Consider the following 20263-nt stretch of genomic DNA (forward strand, 5'->3'; position numbering starts at 1 on the left):
CCTGAATTTACCTCATGTAAAGGAAAATACTAAATGCAAACTCCAAAACTTAATTCAGTTTGGCTTATGTTTGTGTTCTGTGCTGCCATTCTGCTTTTTCCTACAGATATTATTTACACACTGGTAAAAATGAAAGAGATTTCAAGTGTATTTACTGTCTTCTCCTTTCTTCCCTGGTTTAGTGTGGAGAGAAAGGACCCCCTGGCAGCCCTGGCTCGGGAGTATGGGGGTTCCAAGAGGAATGCTTTGTTGAAATGGTGCCAAAAGAAGACTGAAGGTTACCAGGTAAGACAGTAGGTACCTTTTTATTTTAATCATTTTCCTATAGTATGCAGTAAGCAGTCACTTCAAAGAAATATAAATATTTTTGTATGTTGATTTTTGCATGTTTACTTTTCTGGGCTGTTTCTATCATCTTCCTTCAGATTTCTTTAACACTGCAGTCCCCAGTATTGCGTTGTCATATGTAATTTGTTTACAAACCCCAAAATATTTACTTCACTAAAGGTTGCTGATGGTGAGAAACACAGTGTATTTGTGCAGCAACCTCAATTTAGCATCAATTTTTAAAAGTACATTCTAATATTTTTCTGTAGGCTTCTGTGGGCAGTACATTATTGTGTTTTTTCTTTAGTCCTGTCTGCAAAGCTAAAGAAATATTTCGTTGTGTGGCCTTGACCAAATGAATTTTGCAGCTTGATTTTACAAAGACTGCCGGAGACTGTCTGATTTCTTTGCAGAGTGATTTTCACTGTTAATCAGGGATAAAGGTTTGTCCATGGCCATTGCTGTGCTTACCTGGCTCATGGTGGTGTGCAGTTGAGTTAAGCCTTTGGATCTGCAAGGAAGGCAGTTACAGACAGTATTTCATCCTGTGGTAGATGCTGGATGTGCAGGAAGATCTTGGTTTGGTATAATGTTGGGAGTTTTCCTTCTTAGGAATAATATTGTTTGTTACTTGGAGCAGAAGACAAAAGCAGTTATCACCACATAATGTGCACCCTGCAGCAAATCTCTAATAAAAGCAGACTCCATCTTTTAAAGTCAATAATAAGCTTTATTTTTTCTTCCCAAGCATCTCTTTATGGAAGAGAGGACAGTAGCTTTCCCTTCAGTTATTTCTTAGTGCTCTTGTGTTCATCTGGCTTGCAGCAATTTCCCAGAGGGAAGGTGTTGGAGGCAGCTCTTGACTTTAGACACAGCTTAGAAAGAATAAAGCCAGGGTTAGTGTTTAGCCTCCAGTTCTGTGATACTGTCTCAAGGGCTAAAGTGCTGTCCCCTGAAATTGTGTGTTCTGTGCTGTGTTGATTTATTTTTATATCTCCCCTACTAAAATTCTTCCGGGCTTGGATTTGAAAGTATGTGGGAACATTCCCACGCAGTCCTCAGAAAACAATTAATGAAATAAAACTTTTCCAACTCTAACTTCTGCTAAGCCAGCAAACCTATCTCTCAAGTAATGTTTTCTCCTAGCAATGTTGCCCTTTTTTGTTTGAGATGACACCTATGAGAAGCTTCCTTCACTCTTAAAGCAGTCTAACTCTGATGAAGTTCATTATTAGAAGTGTTCTCTGAGCATCACCCTGTAGGTTTCTTTCTCTGATTTACACTCAAGTTGAACTAAATGTATTGCTTTTAGAAAAAAAGGATGTGGCTTTGCAAATACAGAGGCTTGTGTGACATCTCAGGGTAGATATTAAAGTCAGAAGAACCAAAGCACAACCACAATATTGATTTACAGTGAGAATTTGGCCTATCTTCACTGCTTTGTTTAGAGGCATTCTCTCTTGGACATTCTTCCTCAGCTTCTCATTCCCATTGCACTCTTTGCTGTGCATTCACTAGCTCATCATGAACTTGCTTTTCCCAGACCCTTGCACTCCCATGGTAAGGCTGATGTTAAGCTTCTCAGAGAGTTTTTATCATTCTTGGGTACAAGAAATGGAGTAAAGAACATCATCCTCCTTCCTGCCTCAGCCACTGCAAGGATGGAATGAGGTAATGAACTCCACAGAGCAGAACCCTGATGACATGTGTGACTTTTTTCCAGGGATAACACCCCTGTGAAGCATCATCTGTGCAAATTCCAGGGTAATCTGGCATGTCATTCCTCACATGAAGCCCAGAACCTGGGAGAAGTTTGGATTCAAAATGAGAGCATGAAAAACTTACTGCTTTGCTGCCTAACTTCTCTTTTTGGTGGCAAAATGTGTGATAGCAGTTCCTCATCTGAGTTGAGGGGGGAAGAAGGGGATTCCTTTCTGTTTAAATTATGATTTCATTAAGCAGAATGAGCAAAATGGATTAGAATAATTGATACTCTCAGTAACAGCTACTCACCATGTCCCAGGTTCCCTGAGGAAGGCTGGATGAGTGACCTAGGAAGGTGTCTGGGGATGAGACTAAGGATCAGCACACAAGATCCCACTTTTTAAATGCTTTAATTCATACAAAACATATGCTGTAGATAGAAATGTTCATCCTGCTCCTGGTAAATATAGAATAATTTAGTTTGAGATCAAGTCCAACCATAAACTCTCCTTGCATGGACTACAGTGGGAACATTCCCTGGCTTTGAACTTCAGCATGTTCCCCAGGAGACAATCTCATAAAATAAACCAGGGACACTGAGGGGAGTTGGGGGAAGTGCAACACAAATTAGCAGTGGCCTGGAGAGTTTTTGTTTGCTTTTTAAAAAAAGAAATATCATGAGTTTACAGTAACTGAGGGAAAACATGAAACAATCTATGTTTCTGTAATTGGCTATGTCAATTCTAAGATCCTTGTTTAAGGATCCTTGTGATCCTTATGATTTGATATCAGAAAGATATGCTTACTAAGAAAAAATATTGAGAATATGGAAACAGAATCACTGGTGTGAAAATAAAGTAGTTCAGTTTAATGACTAGGAGGAAAGAATATGAAAGTGGGATTGCAAAACTGTGGTGTGATCAATCATATGATTTCAATTACCATGTTTTGGTGCCCAGATGAATGTTATCTGGTATTTTGGCCTATGCAGGGGAGGTGCTAAAAAGTCTCAGTAGTAACAAGAATTGTGGTGAAATCAGGCTTTGGGCTCAGTGTCTTTCTGCAAAACTTCCTGGTGGAGTCTCCACCCTAAAAAAGAAAACTAATGTATGGTTCCCTATAAGAATTGTGCACTGGCACAGGCTCTTTTCTGCCAGATACACAGGCTGTTCCTTCTGCCTCTCTGAGTTCGTTGACATCATGGTGTGTAATGTAGGGCCATGAGGTGACCAGGCTTGAGAAATGCTTTTGTGGCTCTGAAACTCATTTACCACAAATCCTTCAAACCACAAAGCCTGCTGAGAGTAAGCTATTTGTGTTAAAATAGCTTATTCCCTGTTGTCTTGTGGGTTTTTTTAATCTATTTAAAAAGATGATACATCCTAGTAGCAGTGTGAAGCAGGAATTGGGTGCCTCTTTTCTAACAGGCTTGATTCCTGTGAGCTGGAACCCCTGGAAGCTGCTGAGAGTAATTCTTGTTGCATTATCACCTTCCATAATCATGTCATTAGTGACTGTGGTGTAATTTAAGTGCCCTGATTCTCTTTGCTCTCTGTGGAGACCATTTGTCAAGGGGCCAAACCTCTCTAGATTAAGTCTATTGCTATCCACAGATGTATTGTGAAAACACTGAACTTTAAGAGGCACTTAACCCATGATCATTAGAACTGAGGATTGTTGTTTCTGCCACGCATGCTCTCTCTAGAGAGGAGAAGGAATTGCCACCATGTTAATGAATATGGAACTATTTTCACGCTCTCTTCAACCACTACACACCCTTCCTGTGGCCCAGAGGAAAAGAGGATCTGAGACTGCTCTTTCCTCCAATACATTTTTGTGGTTATTCTTTTGCTCAAAGTGATGTTTGGTTTAACAGGACCTGTTTGGGACCCACCACTTGTTGAAGATCCACCATCCCTTGCACTAAAGCTGTGTGGTTTTTTTAAGCAGAAGAATGCTGAATAGGAGCAGACAGGGAATGTCCTAGAACTGATAAAGGGAAATAGCAGCTGTACCTCTGAAAATGTTTGTATTTCATGTATTCTTGATCTGTGCTTTCAAGCCATTGCATGGTATCACCTCCATGACTATGGGAGTGTCAGTTCATCAGCTGTGGATCGAGGCAGGTCTTCATGGAGCAGAGATACAAAAGCTTAGGGAGGAAAATAAAGCTGTTGCAGTATTTTCTGTTTGTCAAGTAATTACAGCAAGAGACTGCTTGACTGGTGATTTGGCAGTAGATGTAATATTAAGCTCTTTATTCTTTTGTGTTCAATTTAAACTCAGACTAATATCAGCTTTTTGTTTATGAATTTGTGGCTTTCTTTTTCTCACAGAAATTCACATTCCTTTTCTCTTTAGGCCAGGCAGCATTTCCTCCAAATCCACCTTGTTCTCAAGCCCTATTCCATGCTGTTAGCCCCTGCTTTTTCTGATGCTTTTTTTGCCTGGTTTACTGGCTGGATGAGATCCAGCATGGATTAAATGTGACACAAAGATGGACTTAACATATTCCCTTTGTTCAGGTGGTCATGGGACCATTCTCCTTTGGGAGATGGACCCTGCTGGGACACACAGGCAGGATGGCAATTTTTGGACTGCTGATGCACCAAACAGGTGCATTCCTGGGGCTGCAGTTTGTGAGGACCTGTTTTATAGGAGATCCCAAACCTCCTTCATGGCCAATTTTACTTTAATACATCCATATTTGAAGGCTTCTTCTTTATTCTGGAAAATAAGGGCTATGTTTAGAAACAAGAAGTCTGTTACTTCTTTGTATGTCATTAGTGTGAGCAGTTGACATTCTCTGTCTACTTAAGCATTAATCTTTTCTAACTGTCAGCTGAGCACTTTACCTCACTGGGACTATCTTGGACTGTAGAGAGTAAACAGAGCTGTGTAAATAATGTAAAAAAAAAAAATATATATATATATATATATATATATAAAATATAAGTGCTACCACTCATAAGTCCTCAGGGTCAGTACTGAGGCTACCAGTTCCAGAAAAGTTGATTCTTCACCAGAATTAGAGCTAAATGGGACAAAAACCAGGATCAACCCTCTGAACCTGGTCAGAATATACCTGGGATTTGGCTTGCTCAAACACTACCTTTGACCATATAAAATGGAGCTTAGTTTTAAAGCCTTGAGAATCCCAGCACAGCTGTGTCATGTCCTAAGGAAATACAGGAGAGAACCCAGTGGTTTCTCAATCACCAGATGTACACTTTCTACATTACATTGTGTGTTTGTGTCAATAAGTAGCCTAAAACTGCTTCACTACATTCCCAAAATGTTTCAATCTCTCTTTCTCTCAGGTTTCTGTCTAAACTAACTGGGTTTCTATCTAAATATTTCACTGGTCAAGAGAAGGAGTGGCAGTGGCATTGCCTAATATAGAACAGCATTGAGGAGCAGATGAACAGGTTTAATTTTCCAAGCAAGGAACAAAATCCCATCTGCTGTCCTGCACAGTTTATGTGCAGCCTGGGAAGGCTGCAATTCCTGCAGTACTGTGGTCTTGTGAAGATTAACAGCAAAACAAATAACTCCTAGGCTGTGTGATATGGGTGAAGAAAACCACTGCACAAAACCCCTCCAGATTTGCATGGCAGCCATCCATTCATTCTGAGCAGCGTTCATGGCAGAGTCTCTGCTCTGGGCAGGACTGGGGAGATTTCCCTGGTGCCTGAGAGGCTGCTGAGCCAGCAGGAAAAAGCACTGAGTCACACCAGTGATGCAGTCAGGTTTGTTCTGGTGGACAGTGACATGTCCCCTAAAATCCCAGCACCAGCTCTTCTCTCCTGAGAGGCTGCACAAGCTTAGAGAGCTCTGTGTCCACAGCACTTGTTGCATTTTGACATTTAGAGCAGGATATATGAGCAATGGGTTTTTCCCAGGAAGTTGTTAGTATATTCTGTGAGCTCCTGAGAAGTGGATGAAATTCCTGTCTCTCTCTGTTTTTCTCCAATCTTTGATGAAGAGGAGGATGTTGACTTTTTCTATCTGTACAAAAGTTGAAAGGAGCTTTGCTAATAGCTCTTGAGATAGAAGAGATTATCCTGTGTTTAAATAAAAATTGACAATACATTGGTCAGGAATTTTGCTCACAAGTCTCCTATGGACCATCTTTGTGACCTTGGTAATCTTACATTATTACAGCATTGCCTTGATCTTCCTAACAGTTAAAATATAGATCACAGAGTCATGTAATTTGATATAAACTTCAGTAATATTTGGAAAGATACTCTGATAAAAAAGGAAATCTAGAGATATTTTGATTCATGAAAATGCAGGCTGAAAATGTCAAGATGGTCCCATTTTTTCCCCAGAATCAGAGTCTTCTGAGCAAGCAGGAAAAAGCACTCTTTTCCTAAATAAAAGTACTTATGGCTGAATGTGTACATGCAGTTTCTCTGTATGTCCCAGCTGGACCCAGGGCTGGTGTCTGGAATTAAAATGCAGCAGCCAAATCATGGCATGTGAGGAATAACCAAGTTGATTACCAATGTAATTACCCCTTCTCAGTGATGCCAGTGCACAAACGTGCTTCCCCAGTGGAGTCAAATAACTTGAGCCAAGCTCTACCTTTTTTCACATAGAGGGCTTTATCCAGTAAACAAATACAAGTCTCTTGATTGGAGGGATAAAATAAATGCAGTTCTCTCATGCATAACTTTCTATCCTGCTGGGTAATTTTTAAAAAATGGCATTTACATTCTGTTCATCCCAAAGTCCAAGACACTTCCCTTGTGTTGCCTGGATGCACTGACACTCAGTGAAAACATTTAATTGATTGGTCACCAGCTGGAACTACTCCAAACTGGGAATTTAACTGGCAGGCAGCTGGGCCCTGCTGCTGGTCCGCCAGTAACCTTTGCTGGTGGGACTGGTCCCCACCTTGTTTCCATCCTCCACCCTGAGCCTGCTGCAGTCTGCAGCCTGCCCCTCCACCCAGGAATTCCAGGACATGCCTAATCTCTGAATTCTCAATACAGATAATTAAAAAGAGCTGTGGGAGCAGCCAGTGTGGTCATTAGCAATTCTGCACCAGGGCTCCAGGCAGGAAGTAGCTGTGCTGCTGTCTTGGACACAGAGTGGAGCTAATTCCTCCCACCCTCTCTCCCTCCCCTCTTCCCCAGAGAATCTGTGTGGTCCTTGAGTTGTGCTGCTGCATCTTCACTGCTGCAGCCTTGGGAATGAAGGGACACAGCCCAGTCTGTTTCTTCTCCCTGGCATTCAGCACTGGTGTCATTTCTAGGAGCTGGTGAGGAAACATGGACATGGCAGTTGTGTGGCAAGTAGGGAGTTGCCTTTCAGCAAGGGAGCATAACAAGGGGAATTTAGGCTGAAAAGAGACATGCAGAACAAAACCCAGAACTCATCAATGTCTAATGGGATTATTACAAGAGGGAGAACTCCTCAGTCCCTGGTTTTGCTGTGTAATCCACCTCAGTCTCCCTCTGCAGACAGAACCGACTCCTGCTCTGCCTTCTCATGGAATGTGACTGCTGGAAATTACAGAATTATCAGTCACACTTGATAAATACTTCTTGTCCCCATTACCTTATCTCTGAAATGACCCAGACACATCCATAAAATTGCTTCTGCTTAGACCAGCTCTCATTTGGTCCTGTATGTTTAACAACCAGCCAGCTCCCTGTGAACTTGGCTTTATAGATTTTCTTTCTCTCTCTCTCTCTCTCGTGCATAGCAATAAATGAAGACCCAAACTGAGGAATATGTACAAACCCCTGTAATTTTACTGACCTTTGAAGTAGGTGACTTTCAGTAATGAGGATGTTGTCATGGGGTGATTTGCATTCAAAGCAACTCAGATTATTTGCTAGGAAAAGTTCAAATTCATCCTCTGTGTGTTATATGCTGTGCCAGCAGCTACTCTCAGCTCTTGTTCACTAGAACTTGTTTTCATTATAAAAAGTCAATCTTTATATATAAAAATGGAAATAAAATGAGCAATTAAAGGCCACCAATGTTTGGCTCCTTAGGCAGGTTGGTTACTCACTGTGTGGCTGCAGGGATGGTTTCAGTGTCAGTAGAATCTTGCCTTACAAGCAAAGGAAGTGGGAGGCTACATAATTGCTTTATCAGTTTCACCTTAACTCCCTCCCATTTGCTACTATGTTCATCTTTTATTCTCACGAAAGCTTCAGCTATTTCAGCACCACCTCTCTCTTGGAACCACAATATCAGAACTAAGCTGTCTTGAAGAGGTCCTGAAACACAGGAAGACAGAGCTGAGTTTGAGGAGTGCACAGATTGTTTTAGAATGGCTTTACAATTTACTCTGAACAATGTCTGTAGGACAACTCCTGTCCAGATGAGCTTGTTTTAAACACTGAATTTTAGAGAGCATCTTTCCACCTATTCTTGCCAGTCTGCCTCAGGTATGAAAATTAATATAAGAAAATTGGATCTGCCTGACTTTTTATATCTTCTCTGGTTTTTGAGATTGAAATATTTGGGAGCTGAAGCATCTTTATGTAGAATGCATAATATCCTTTTAAAATTTCCTCTACTTAAATGTCTCTGTTCTGTGTGAATTCTGTAGCAATTTGATGTTTGATGCTTTTGAAAAAAAAAAAATACAGCCATAAATCCTCTAATATCTTGTCTTTGCTAAAGGGCTCATTAATTCACACTTACTGAAGCAAATAATGAATGGCAAACCCAAAGCAGCACCTGTGGCAGCAGTGGAGGAAGGAGAAAAACAGAACCAAATAATGTGATGGGAAGCAGGGATTCTTTATAAAAAGAAATGCAGTAAATGGCATGACTTTTTAAAGAGCTGGCATCAGTCCCTTTTCAGTTCCTAGTGCTGTTATGACATGATTTAACTGCATTTTCAGACTATTTTGTGATCTGAGCTCTGCTGTTCCATGCATGAGTAATCAGCAATAGGATGCATGGCTAACTGACATGCTAAGAGAAGCATTTGAAATATGAATTATGGGATAGAAACACAACATTTCAAAGAAATTTAAAGCAATTCTTATGGAGACTGTGGTTGGGTGAGCCATTCAAACCAGGGTTATTAATACAGGCTGGAGGATAGGAGGTCACCTGGCTTCCTTCCTAGTCCTGGCTACCCACTTAATCTCCATACAATACACAGCATTGTGGTTTTGATCTCTTTATATCAAAAGGTATTACTTTATTCTGTATTCCATTTAAGAGAAAAAGGTTGGTAAGAGAATTCATAAAGGTTCCTGGTAGTAGATAGACTAAATGTGATGTACAAATCACTTCAGACTTGCAGTTCCCCATTGAAAATAGCTGTGTGCAATTGTCATCTGGGTGCACCCTGCAATTACAGAAGAATCCAGGCAGCCTTTAATTTCAGGCATTCATGCCTTTCATCCCTGTTAACTGGACTTGACCACACTTTTCATTCTCCCATAGTTCCAGTAGATTGCCCAGATGGTTCATATCTTTGCTGGAGCATTTCAGATGAACTGGAGTGTTGTGTTTGTTGAGAAGGCTCTGTCATACTCAAAAGAGCCATCCTTCCCTCATGTTGCTGCTTAGGAAATGTTTAGAACTTGCCCAGTGAGAGCCTGAAGATTCCTTTGAATAGAATATTCCTGAATAGAGTCCCTGAACCCAAACCAGTTTAACCTGGCCTCAGCCAGTTAGGGTGTAATAAATCAAATTAGATCTGCAGTTTTGTGCAGCTGTTGTTAAAGATGAGTAGGCTTGGGTCCTCTTTGGAAGTTGCCTGTCAAGTTACCTTGATCCATTTTGCATTAGAAAGGTCAGAGTTCAGATGTGCAGAGCTGTGGCTTCTCTTCAGACATGTTTAAATTTATCCACATAAAACCACTGAGCTGCTCAAGAGGAGCTGTGGGTGCCTGGGTAGTGATGAGCTGGAGGAAGCTGAGCCACTTGAGGAAGAACTGCTCTTAAAAACAAAGCAATTCACTTTTATTTATTCAATAGATTTATTTTAAAGTATTTAACTTTATATTCTGCATGGGCTGAACCTCCATGATCAGCCACTCTGACAGATTCCTGGTGTGCCATTCCATACCAATAACTTGGGGGAGGCAGGATGCTGAGGGAGGGGTGGGAATAATGATGCTCAGGTTGTATTTCTTGCAGGCTTTCTTCCTCAGACTTCCAGGCTAGCTTCAAGCTGATTCATGTCTGTAATTAATAATTCTGGGTCTCAGGGAGAAAGTTATGACTCACAGAGCCATTGCTGTGGGCACAGTAACATGTGCATAGTGGGAATATCTTGTGTCAGGATTTTAATGTCCTCAGACTGCAATGAAGAGTGCATGATGCCATTGTTGCTTTTTGCTTGGAGTCAAAGATCGAGTGAAATCTAATGGGGTGGTGGTTTTTTCCTCAGACAAACAAAGAATTGTTTTCAGTGAGAACAGATTACACAGATTTCCCTGGGTGTCTACTGAGGGCTCTGTTATCCTCAGGAAAGGTCCTGCTCCTGGGATGGGGGGCTAAGGTCAATCACTTCCAGGTGTTTTGTGTCTTCTAGGCTTGACCTGACACCAATAACCTAGATTGTCCATTTGTTATCCAAATAACATTGCCTGAATAATTCTTTTTTTAATTTTTTTTTTTTATTTTTACTTTAATGTTCATAGAAACAGACCATACTGGGCACTTTGGTACTTGGATAGCTGTGCTCCCTGTGTGCTTCCAGATCCCAGTCTCTGAACATTCCCAGTGCATGCAGAGGAGTTCACTTGTGAGCTCGAGGAGAATTAAATGTTTTCACTGCTTGGTGACACTGGGAGTGCTGAGGACAGACCTGGGGTACCAGTGACCACAGGATGTACTGTGGCCATAGGGCAGCTCATTTTCCACCCCTTCCTGGTGAATGCTGCAGCTCAGTTTGATCTGAACCCCTACTCCATTTTCCCATTTCTCCCTGCACTCATTCTGAGGGTTCATCTTCCCCTGAGTGCTGCCATCCTTTCTGGGTGTCTCACAAGAAGCCATGTGCAGTTTTTCAGAGCTCAGGATGAGGATCCTGCTGTGAGCACACCAGGACACAGAAATCAGCCTCCTGCAGTTTGGGATTGTGCAGTAACAGCCAGCATGGACACAAATAGCTCCCATATATTCAGGGACTGTGTGTTGGGGAATAGAGAGAGAGGTGTGGCAGCAAGACTGAGACGGGTTCTGCTGCCAAAATAATCAAGAGAAGGGAATAGTTTCCGAGGTGTTCATTCCCTAAATTGTTTTATTGTTTTCCTTTTTTTTTCCTTTTTTTTTTTAATGGCTTCAAGGGAGCCAGAGATCTTCCGAGAAATCAGAGTTGTCTCTATTTTGACTTAATTCCTCTTGGTGTGGTGGAGTGGGGAGGTACTACAAATAAAGCTGCAGTGTAGCAAAACACAGATCACTTTTCATTTACCATGTCCTTCTATCTCAAACTGAAAAGTATCTAACACAGAAGCCAAGTGAAGTGCCAGGGAAAGGGGTTTGTACCATATATGAAATAGAAATGCATTTATTTAGAGAAAAAAAAATCCCAAAATTCATAGATTCTTGTTTGATGTAAAAAGGGAACTAAGTGGGCTTGAATATGCCTAGGTATTTTTTATTGTACTTTGAGCTGACCCCTTGAATGTTCATTTTGGGTTTGCATTTAGGACAAAAATTCAGATTTGAGTTCATTTTGGCTGTTGATTGTGGCAAACCACTTTGCAGCAGATTTCATCTGTGGTTCAAATACGGACAGCAGAATCCCATCCTTGAACTTTTGCTTGTTTGTAAGACTTAGATCCAAAAGTTACTGAGGATGAGTGGCTGGACAACACTGTTGGGGAGGTGAAGCTTTTTGAGCCTAGTTTTGATGTAGACTTGAGCACTTCTTATGTGTAGATATTGTGATTTGGGAAGAGGAGAAGAGTTTTAGGTGTAAACTGATGCTGGGATAGTGAAATACTGTGTGAAGGAGCAGTTTTGTATCTCACTTGTCTCATAATTGCATCATGAAAATGAGGCTAGATACAGTGTTCCCACACAAACAATCCTTGCCTTTTTGTCTAGTCCTGTTGCTTAACTAAGGTTCTGTTTGTTCCTGTTTCCATGGCCTTTGGGAAAGGGGAGGAACAACCTCCATTTTCCATTTCTATCCTACAGTATAAAATGAGAATATTGGCATTTGATGATAGGCTATTTGCTGATAAAACATATTGGCCTCAGTAAAAACACTTCTGGAACTTGGCAGTCAGTCCTTTCCCACTAACTGCAGATTGATAAATAGAAAGAAAATTGTTTGTCTGAAACTTCAAGAAAGCAGAATAATCCAGCTCAGCCAATTCCATACACACCAAGTTGGACTTCCATGTTGCAACTTTATGGAATAGGCAATGCCAAGGCAGCTTTCCGAGCAAAATTTATTCTTTTTTTTCTCATGATGGTGTTCAGCCAGTGCCTCATTTTTGTATTCTCTCCACTGACAGATGTTATTAGAGCCCAGTACAACATGGTGGCTGATGCAGTGTGGGGGTGTCAGTTCCTTTCTGAGCCTACTAGAGTTGTAGATTTATTACAGCCAAAGGATTTTAACATGTAATATTCTCTACTGCTTCAATTTGAATCATGTTTAGTTATGGACATTTCTTTCTAATTGGAAATCCTGTCTGTCTGGACCAAGGCTGGGCTGGATAACTAATCAGCAAGGCATCAGAAACAAGGAGCAGATACTGAAATAATTCCTGTCTGGGTTTTGGTGTGTCTGCATGGACTGTTGTATGAGAGATGCAGTAAAAGCCTTATCTTTGGGGGAGTCTTGAAAGAAGCCAGGAAAAAGCTAAATAAAGAAAATGCAGGGGCAGGGAGTGTGAACTGAAGCTGAGCACACAGGAAGATGTGGCTGCTGAGAAGGGTTGGAGGTGACTCCACACCTGCTGGAGTGTGGGAGATGATGCAGCTCCATCGTGTCCTGGGGCCTCCCTGCTCCAGCAGCTCTTGCTCTGTATCAGTTCACTGTTCTGTTTTTAGCTGCTATTTGCAACTACAGCTGTTACTACAGCAGCAAGACTTAGTCATGGGAATTCTTTAGTGTGCTGGTACAGCCAGGCAGTGCAAACAGGAGCATCAGAAAGGTCACCTTGTTCACAGGAGCAGAACTGGGCCATGGGCCTGTTTTAACTGCAGCTGTTCCCCATGAGAGCATCCAGGGAAGGACCCTGAATGAACTGTGGATCCCCAGAAATCTTGTATTTTAAAGGAGTTCTCTGCAGATGGCTGACTTTAAATTACCATTTTCTGTTTCTCTAGTCACTGTAACCCCCATGGTTCTGGACCTCAGCTGTCATGAACAGGGAAACTGGGCTTGCTCTGTGCACCTGAGTGCAGCCTTACAGTAACAGATGTGGCTGGCAAAGAGCAGTCCAAGTGTCTAGGAGCAAGGGAAGGAAGATTATTTCTGTACATATAAATTCCCAACTCTATTAGACAATGTTTTCCAAATTTTTCTTCTTTACCTCCCTCCAGAGGTGGCAGTGGTCACCACAGGTGTTTCTAACTCAGCTCTGGGGCTTTTGTTCCATGGCTGCATAAAAACTGTTGTTTGGAGATTTTTATTTTTTGTGTGTAGCACTGTTCAAGGATGGCTCGTGTTTTCTCTTACAGAATATTGATATTACCAACTTCAGCAGCAGCTGGAGTGATGGGCTGGCCTTCTGTGCTCTCCTGCACACCTATTTGCCTGCACATATTCCTTACCAGGAGCTCAACAGCCAGGACAAAGTAAGTTGTGTCGTAAATTTGCAGAAGTCACAGTAAGCAGGATGGATGAAAAGGGGAAGGAAACCAACAGTGAACTCCCAGAGAGAAATGCAGGGACTGCTGGGTGAAGAGTCAGTGACAAGTTGGCTGAGTCCAGTTTCAAATAAACACAAAGGCAGTATCTATTACAGTAAGAATTACATTATGTGCAAGAATGCCTTAATTAAAACCTCTGCAGAAACTTTTCACTCATAGTAAAGACAGAACTTCAGTGGGGTTTTCCCCAGTTGTAACCAGTTTCACAACCTATTTGTCAAAACCAGAGGGTGTCACTCAGGCAGAAGTACATGAGCTATTCGAAGAATATTCACAGAGAACTTGTGAGTGAATAAGACTCAAAAAAGACTGAGACTCAAAAAAGAGTCTGCATGCAAGTATGGAATCCAGGGGTTTAGTTTTCAAATACACCTGCTCATTTAAACTTACTGGGTAACCAGATGGAAGGAAAGGTTCAGGAATACTGGTTTGATGTTAATTCTTTTGGACTTTTATTTTTACAGAAGAGAAATCTGCTGTTGGCATTTCAAGCTGCTGAAAGTGTGGGCATCAAACCCAGTCTGGTGAGTGACGTTTTAGCAAGGGGACATTTGCTGCAAACACCATTCCAACACCTTTCCCTGTTGCCATGTGGCCAGTCAGTGACCTTGCAATCCAAGTGTCACACAGTGCTGGGGCAGGCTGCACCACCATCAGGAAGCCCATGGTGTAGGAGAACTTCCAGAAAGAATTTGTAAAATCACAGAATAAATATAATTTGGAAGAACTGCTGAAGGTCATTCAGTATTGAAATGAGGGTATGGATTATGTCCTTCACTTGGATGGCAGCTCCTGATTGTTCATAATTTTATGGACAGACTTCCCATATTACACCATTACATTAATGGTTACACCATTTTGTTTCCATTTCTTTTAGTGCTTTAAGAAACAGAAACATGTTAAACTGTTCAAAAAACCTTTTCCAAAATCAACTGTATGACAAGGGAGAGAGAAGTTTAATATGAAGAGAAAACTATTATGGGGTTCATGAGCTAGATTGAGAAGCAAAGAAGCATCAGCTTAAATGAAGTTACATAGAGAACTGATCTTTGATTGCAGACAGAAGAAATATTGTAGCTTGTAGAATGCATTTACAAATTTCAGAATTGCACTTGGCCACTGGATTGTTCCAATGGTGCTTTAGGTGTGTGGCTTTAAGGGGCTCTGGAGTGGGAGCAGAAGTGTTGGGTGGGCTCAGAGAGCCGTGCTGGGGTTACCTGAGCGTGCTGCTGTGTCCGTGCAGGAGCTCAGTGAGATGATGTACACGGACCGGCCCGACTGGCAGAGCGTCATGCAGTACGTGGCCCAGATCTACAAGTACTTTGAGACCTGAGCTGCAGAGCAAGAGGTGGACAGAAGTGGGGAAGAAAACAAAGAATGCTACAGATGCACTCGATCACTTTAAAAACCTGCTTGCTCCTCTTCCACAGCCAACCTAAGCTCTTAGTGTGAAAGGAAGCTCTTCCGTAGTTTTGATTCCATCTGGGACTGCAACCAAATAATTCCCTGTTGTCCACCTTTGTAAACCAAATCCATTGGTAAGTTTACTCCCACGTGGAAGTGGCAAAGCGATTTCAAGCACACATGGGATATTTTTGAAGAGGATCCCTTGGGCTAACAACATTTGCCTTGACAGGACACCTGCTACACAATGAAGTTTTAAGTCAATGTGAACTATGCTGGCACTCAGAGGCTGGGAGATTAATATTAATAGAAAAGCTCACAAAAATGCTCTTCTTGCCAAAACATGCTTAACTCATCCCAAGTACATGTTGTTTTTCTTGCCTCCATATATTTTATAAAACACCTTGACAGATGCACTTAAGTTGTAGAACCTTAACCTGAGTTATTCTCACACATCTCACCCCATAACTGCACTAATTTACTCATAGCATAACCAGCAGGATGGTAACAGGATCATTTGTAACTCAGAAACCACCCTCTGTGTTCATCACCACTTAGTGAAATAACTCTGAAAGATCCTGTTAGAGGCTGGGACTTCATTTCAACTCAAACAGAAATAATCTCTTTGAGGAAAAATAGGTTTATTACTCCAACTTCATTACTTGATTACTCTGGAAAGCCAGAGCTTGGTTTCCCAGCTGACTGTGCAGGCACAGTTATCACAGAAACATTGCAAATGCAATTTAATAGCTTTAGTTTGGAAGGTGCCAGTAATCAGGTGAGCAGTATAGTCATATCTCATATTTTTGTGGATTGAGTGGAGTAACTTCTTCCTCCTGTGTTGCTCCTGTCTGGTCAGCACAGCTATGTCACTGCTGCCTGGAGACAGGAATCTAGAGACAGCCTGTGCCCTGGGCCATGAAATACAGCCCATGGGGCACTGGTACATGCTTGGAAATGTTACACTGTAAAGGAACACAGTCGTGTATCAGTCATGACTGATGCAGGAAGGTGCAACTTCACAAATTACAAACAACATAACTGGAACCAGTCTCTGTGCCATGGAAATCAGGCACCAGAGAGCACCTTCCCACCTCAGTGGTACTGTTAGGAAAATGTCTGATAGACACTGTTCAATGTCCATTATTCTGTTTCCCTCATTTCACCTGATGAAGTTAATTTTTGTGTTTGTCTCCAAGGATGGAAGCATCCAGAAGCTGCTGGATTTGTTCTAGGAGCAGGTCTGGGAGAGCATGTAAAGGCTGCCTGGCTGCTTTAGGGCATGCTGGTAGGAGAAAGTTGATGTTTAGTTACTGTGTTTAACCCTGCTACTTTATGGACATTAGTCCTAGGGAGCTAGGGATCGTTTCTCTCTTGCAAAAAATAACAGTGCTCACTGCTCCTACCTCCTGGAAAAAAGGCTCATCAAATGGAAATGAGATTTCACAGAACAAAATTGGTTTCAGGCTTTCAAGGGCTTTACAAGTAGCTGATCTCAGCCTCTGGTTTCCCATAGTGCTTTGTTGTTTGATTTGATTTTACTTTGTAATGCTTTTTAATTAATAAACACGTGTTTCAAACTTGGTGTTCTCACAGCAAAATACAAGCTTCAGGAATAGATGGAGGATCCCAGGGTCAGGGAGTGCTTTGAACAGAGAGGATGCTGGAGGAAGGCAGCGTGTGCCTGTTCTGGGGGAGGAGAAAATCATCATTTCCTCTTGGTTTTATTCTGAAATCTGTTCTAATCCACTGCTTCTGGGAAAGTCCAGTTGCAGTCTTTGGAGAGGCTGTATGATAAAAATGGACAGGGGAGTGCACTGGCAGTGCTCCTGCACACTGGGTGTCATCCTGCACTGTGAGAAAGCAGCTGTAGTGCTGTCACAGGGCAGTTGCTCCGCTTGCAGGGGAGCCCTTTCTAGATGGAATTCACTCTCCAGGATTTCTCAGCACACCCTGGTGTCCATGGACAACCCAAGATGAGCTGCTCTTCATGTTCACAAATACAGGATAAGATGGAAAAGGAAAACTCTGCTGAGCAGAGTTCCTTGAGGCACTTACTGCAGAGCCATTGCCTCGTGGATGCAGCAGCTCTTTTCCCTGGAGGTGTCCCTTGGCAGGGATCCCAGTTCTCTCCAACGAGCTGTAGTTCAAAGCTGGAGTGAGGTCAGCACAAAAAAATTCCATATTCCTCAGTGGGCTTTGGATTGGGCACTTGCAGGGATGAGAAAAACACTTTTAATTCCCAGTGTCTGGTAAACATCTCTAAGTCAGAGTAAACGATGTAAAAAAAGGGAATTTTAACCCTGTGGTCACTGGAAGGGTGTCCAGTGTGGCTCAGTGTCTGCTGGATGTGTGTTACCTCCTGTGTGAGCATCCTCTGCTCCCAGGGCTCTTCTGACACTGCTCTGCCTCTCCAAGGCTCACTTTACCCTTACAGACCATTCTGTGGGATGCAGCAGCTTTTTTCTTTCTAAATGATTTGTGCAAAGCAATGTTTCTGCCATCTCTTTGCAGCTTGCTCTCCCCAGTAGCATAGACCAAACACTAAATCTGCCCAATTCTAGTGGTGTATTCCTAATTTTTTTACTTAGCTAGGAGTTAGAACACAGAGTTGTAGTAGGGAAGAAGATACTTGGTTTAACTTTTTCTTCAATGTTACTGTTCTATCCTCAAACCTGCAAAACATCTCATTTTGATACTTTGAGACATTGTTTTCCAGATTATTTTTTTAAATTAAGGATATTGTTTATTTGTCCATTCAGCTGTTAAAATATTGGGGTTGGGGGAGTGTTTCTTAGTTTTCAGCCTTGCACAGTTACATTTCTAGACCCGGATTTTTACGAGTTGCTGTTATTTTTTTCACGCTGCCTTAAAATTTCAATATGAATTTAAATTTATCCTACATGAGATGCTGCAGGTTTTCTAAGACTCTACAGGCCCTTGTGAGACATCTCAGATTGGAGCTGCAAAATTAAAGTTCAAGCTGCCTTTAAAGTTAGGGAACTTAATTAAGTTAAGCAAGAGGATATATGGGTAGTCTTTATAAAAGTTCTGAGAATTCTCTGAAAATGTCCTGGATGTGATGATACCACAAGGATAGTGTTGTACAGTAGGTTTGCCTAAATCCTTTCTGACTTTGCCTCTTAGGAGTAATGGATCTTTCCCTGGTGTGCAGGCAAATAAATTTTGTCCCTTTCTCCCTTGAATTGTCACTCACAGGCACCACCTGCCCCTGCCTCTGGGTGTGCCTGGGCAGTCTGTGGGACTGCAGGGACCCAAACAGCTGATTTGGGATGAGCACGTGAGAAGAAGGCTTAGGAAGGGGGTTTTGGTAACATTCCATGGAGGGATATGGCAATGTGTGTCTGTTGTACTGTAGTGGTGGAGAGGAAAGGAGATTCAAGTGTGGGAGGTGCAGTCTGGCTCCTGGAATTTTGGGTGAGACAGAGAAGGTACAAATTGTTCCATGGCTTGGGAAGGTACAGAGGTGTGAAGAGCAGGCTCAGAGTCAGCCCTGTGAGGAGGTTTCCTAGAAGGGCTGAGGAGCTTTTTCAGAAAGTTCCTGGTGAGACTGAGGGAGAGCCCAGCATGTGAGGAGAGGGACAGAGGACAGACACACCTGGGGCTCTCTGTGACAGCAAAGGACATCAGAGAGTCTGTGTGGGCTGTCACCTTGAGGAGCTTTCCTCCTAAGAGTGCAGCCTGGGGGTCTCAGCTGATGAGGAGAGGACACAGCACAGTTGGCTGCCTTTGCCAGGCTCCCCTTCCCGTGCCTGTGACAGTCGAGGCAACACCAAGGGGACAAAGACTTCCTGGTTCTTCCTGTGCTGCAGCAAGGCAGCTGTGCTAAGCAGAGGGATTTTGGGCTTATGCAGGGTCCCTTTAAGTTTTGGCAGTTTTCTCTCTGTGATCTGAAGTTGGTTTTTACAGATTTTCTCTCTTGTTTTGTATGCACAGCCAGTTCTGTGCAAGTTTTCTGTCCGAACCAAGTGCTCGGGGGCAGAACGATTGGTTCTTCCCAGTTTGATTCCTGACCTGGAACTCCTCAAAAATCCACATTTTGGTTCCCTGACTTTCCCCCTTCTTTGGCAATAACCACATGAGCCTGAGCTTGTTGGTTTGTCTGTACCTCCCTCATCCTGCTGTGCTGGGGGTACCAGCAGCAAGGATCTGACTGGGCCAGCTCTTGGCAAAGCTGAGCCTTGTGCATCTGATCACAGGCAGGGTCTGTATGGGATGAGATTATGCATTTTCCTGTCACAAGAGGGCTTTTTGCCTAAAAAGACTCAGGGCATGGAGCATTAAAGCATTTTTAAACCCAGCAATAAGTTCTACTATGCTCAGCTATGTTGGTTTGTACCAACTCCAGTGCCATCGATGCTCATTCACCAACACGGTACAGAACCAGCTTCTCACTGAACTGCAAGTAACTTCTTTTTCCTCAACTGATGGTCTCTCCATTTTTGACTTGAATGTGTGCCAAGTCCCATTGGGCAGTGCTGGACACAATGTTTTAATTGACTCTTGGTCCAGGCTTGAGTTTGTCATATGGGATGATCACCTCTGACAGTTTTAGCTTTCCCTGGGTACAGATGTTACATTGTAATCTAATTTATACAAAGAGCACATTAGAGTGTGCATACTAAGCATTGCAGATTTGGACATGCTAATATTTAAATATTAACATTATTAAAATGTATGATGCAAAAATCTGTGTAATATTTCTAATAAATCTTTTTCTGTTTCTGAGGTTTGTTGAAATATTTCAGTTACCTACACACAACACAAAATCCAAAGTATCTCCCATCCCTGGAAGAGTTCAAGGCCAGTTTGGATGGGGCCCTGAGCAATCTGGAAGGTGAGGTTGAAGCTCCCAGAGTTCAAAGCACTTGGAAGACAGTGACAGAACATTGCAGAGGGTGAGCAGTATGTGCACAGTGCCAGAAACATCCCTTGGAGTCTTCTCCAGCCACCATCCCCTCTACTCACAGAGCTTTCAAAG

At 42.3% G+C, this 20263-nt stretch overlaps 1 protein-coding gene across 3 annotated transcripts in view; it reads left to right on the forward strand.

Moving 5' to 3' along the window:
• Nucleotides 1-20010, forward strand: part of SPECC1 (sperm antigen with calponin homology and coiled-coil domains 1) — an 87321-nt gene extending 67311 nt beyond the window's left edge. For all 3 annotated transcript variants that reach the window (XM_015646479.3, XM_019008615.2, XM_015646481.3), the window contains 4 exons: nt 183-285; nt 13666-13782; nt 14322-14381; nt 15101-20010. In XM_015646479.3, the coding sequence (XP_015501965.1) occupies nt 183-285; nt 13666-13782; nt 14322-14381; nt 15101-15190 (370 nt within the window). In that variant the 3' untranslated portion in view covers nt 15191-20010. The remainder of the gene's footprint in view (nt 1-182; nt 286-13665; nt 13783-14321; nt 14382-15100) is intronic.
• Nucleotides 20011-20263: the final 253 nt, after the last annotated feature.

Source organism: Parus major, chromosome 19, assembly GCF_001522545.3.
Source record: "Parus major isolate Abel chromosome 19, Parus_major1.1, whole genome shotgun sequence".
Taxonomy (NCBI): Eukaryota; Metazoa; Chordata; class Aves; order Passeriformes; family Paridae; genus Parus; species Parus major.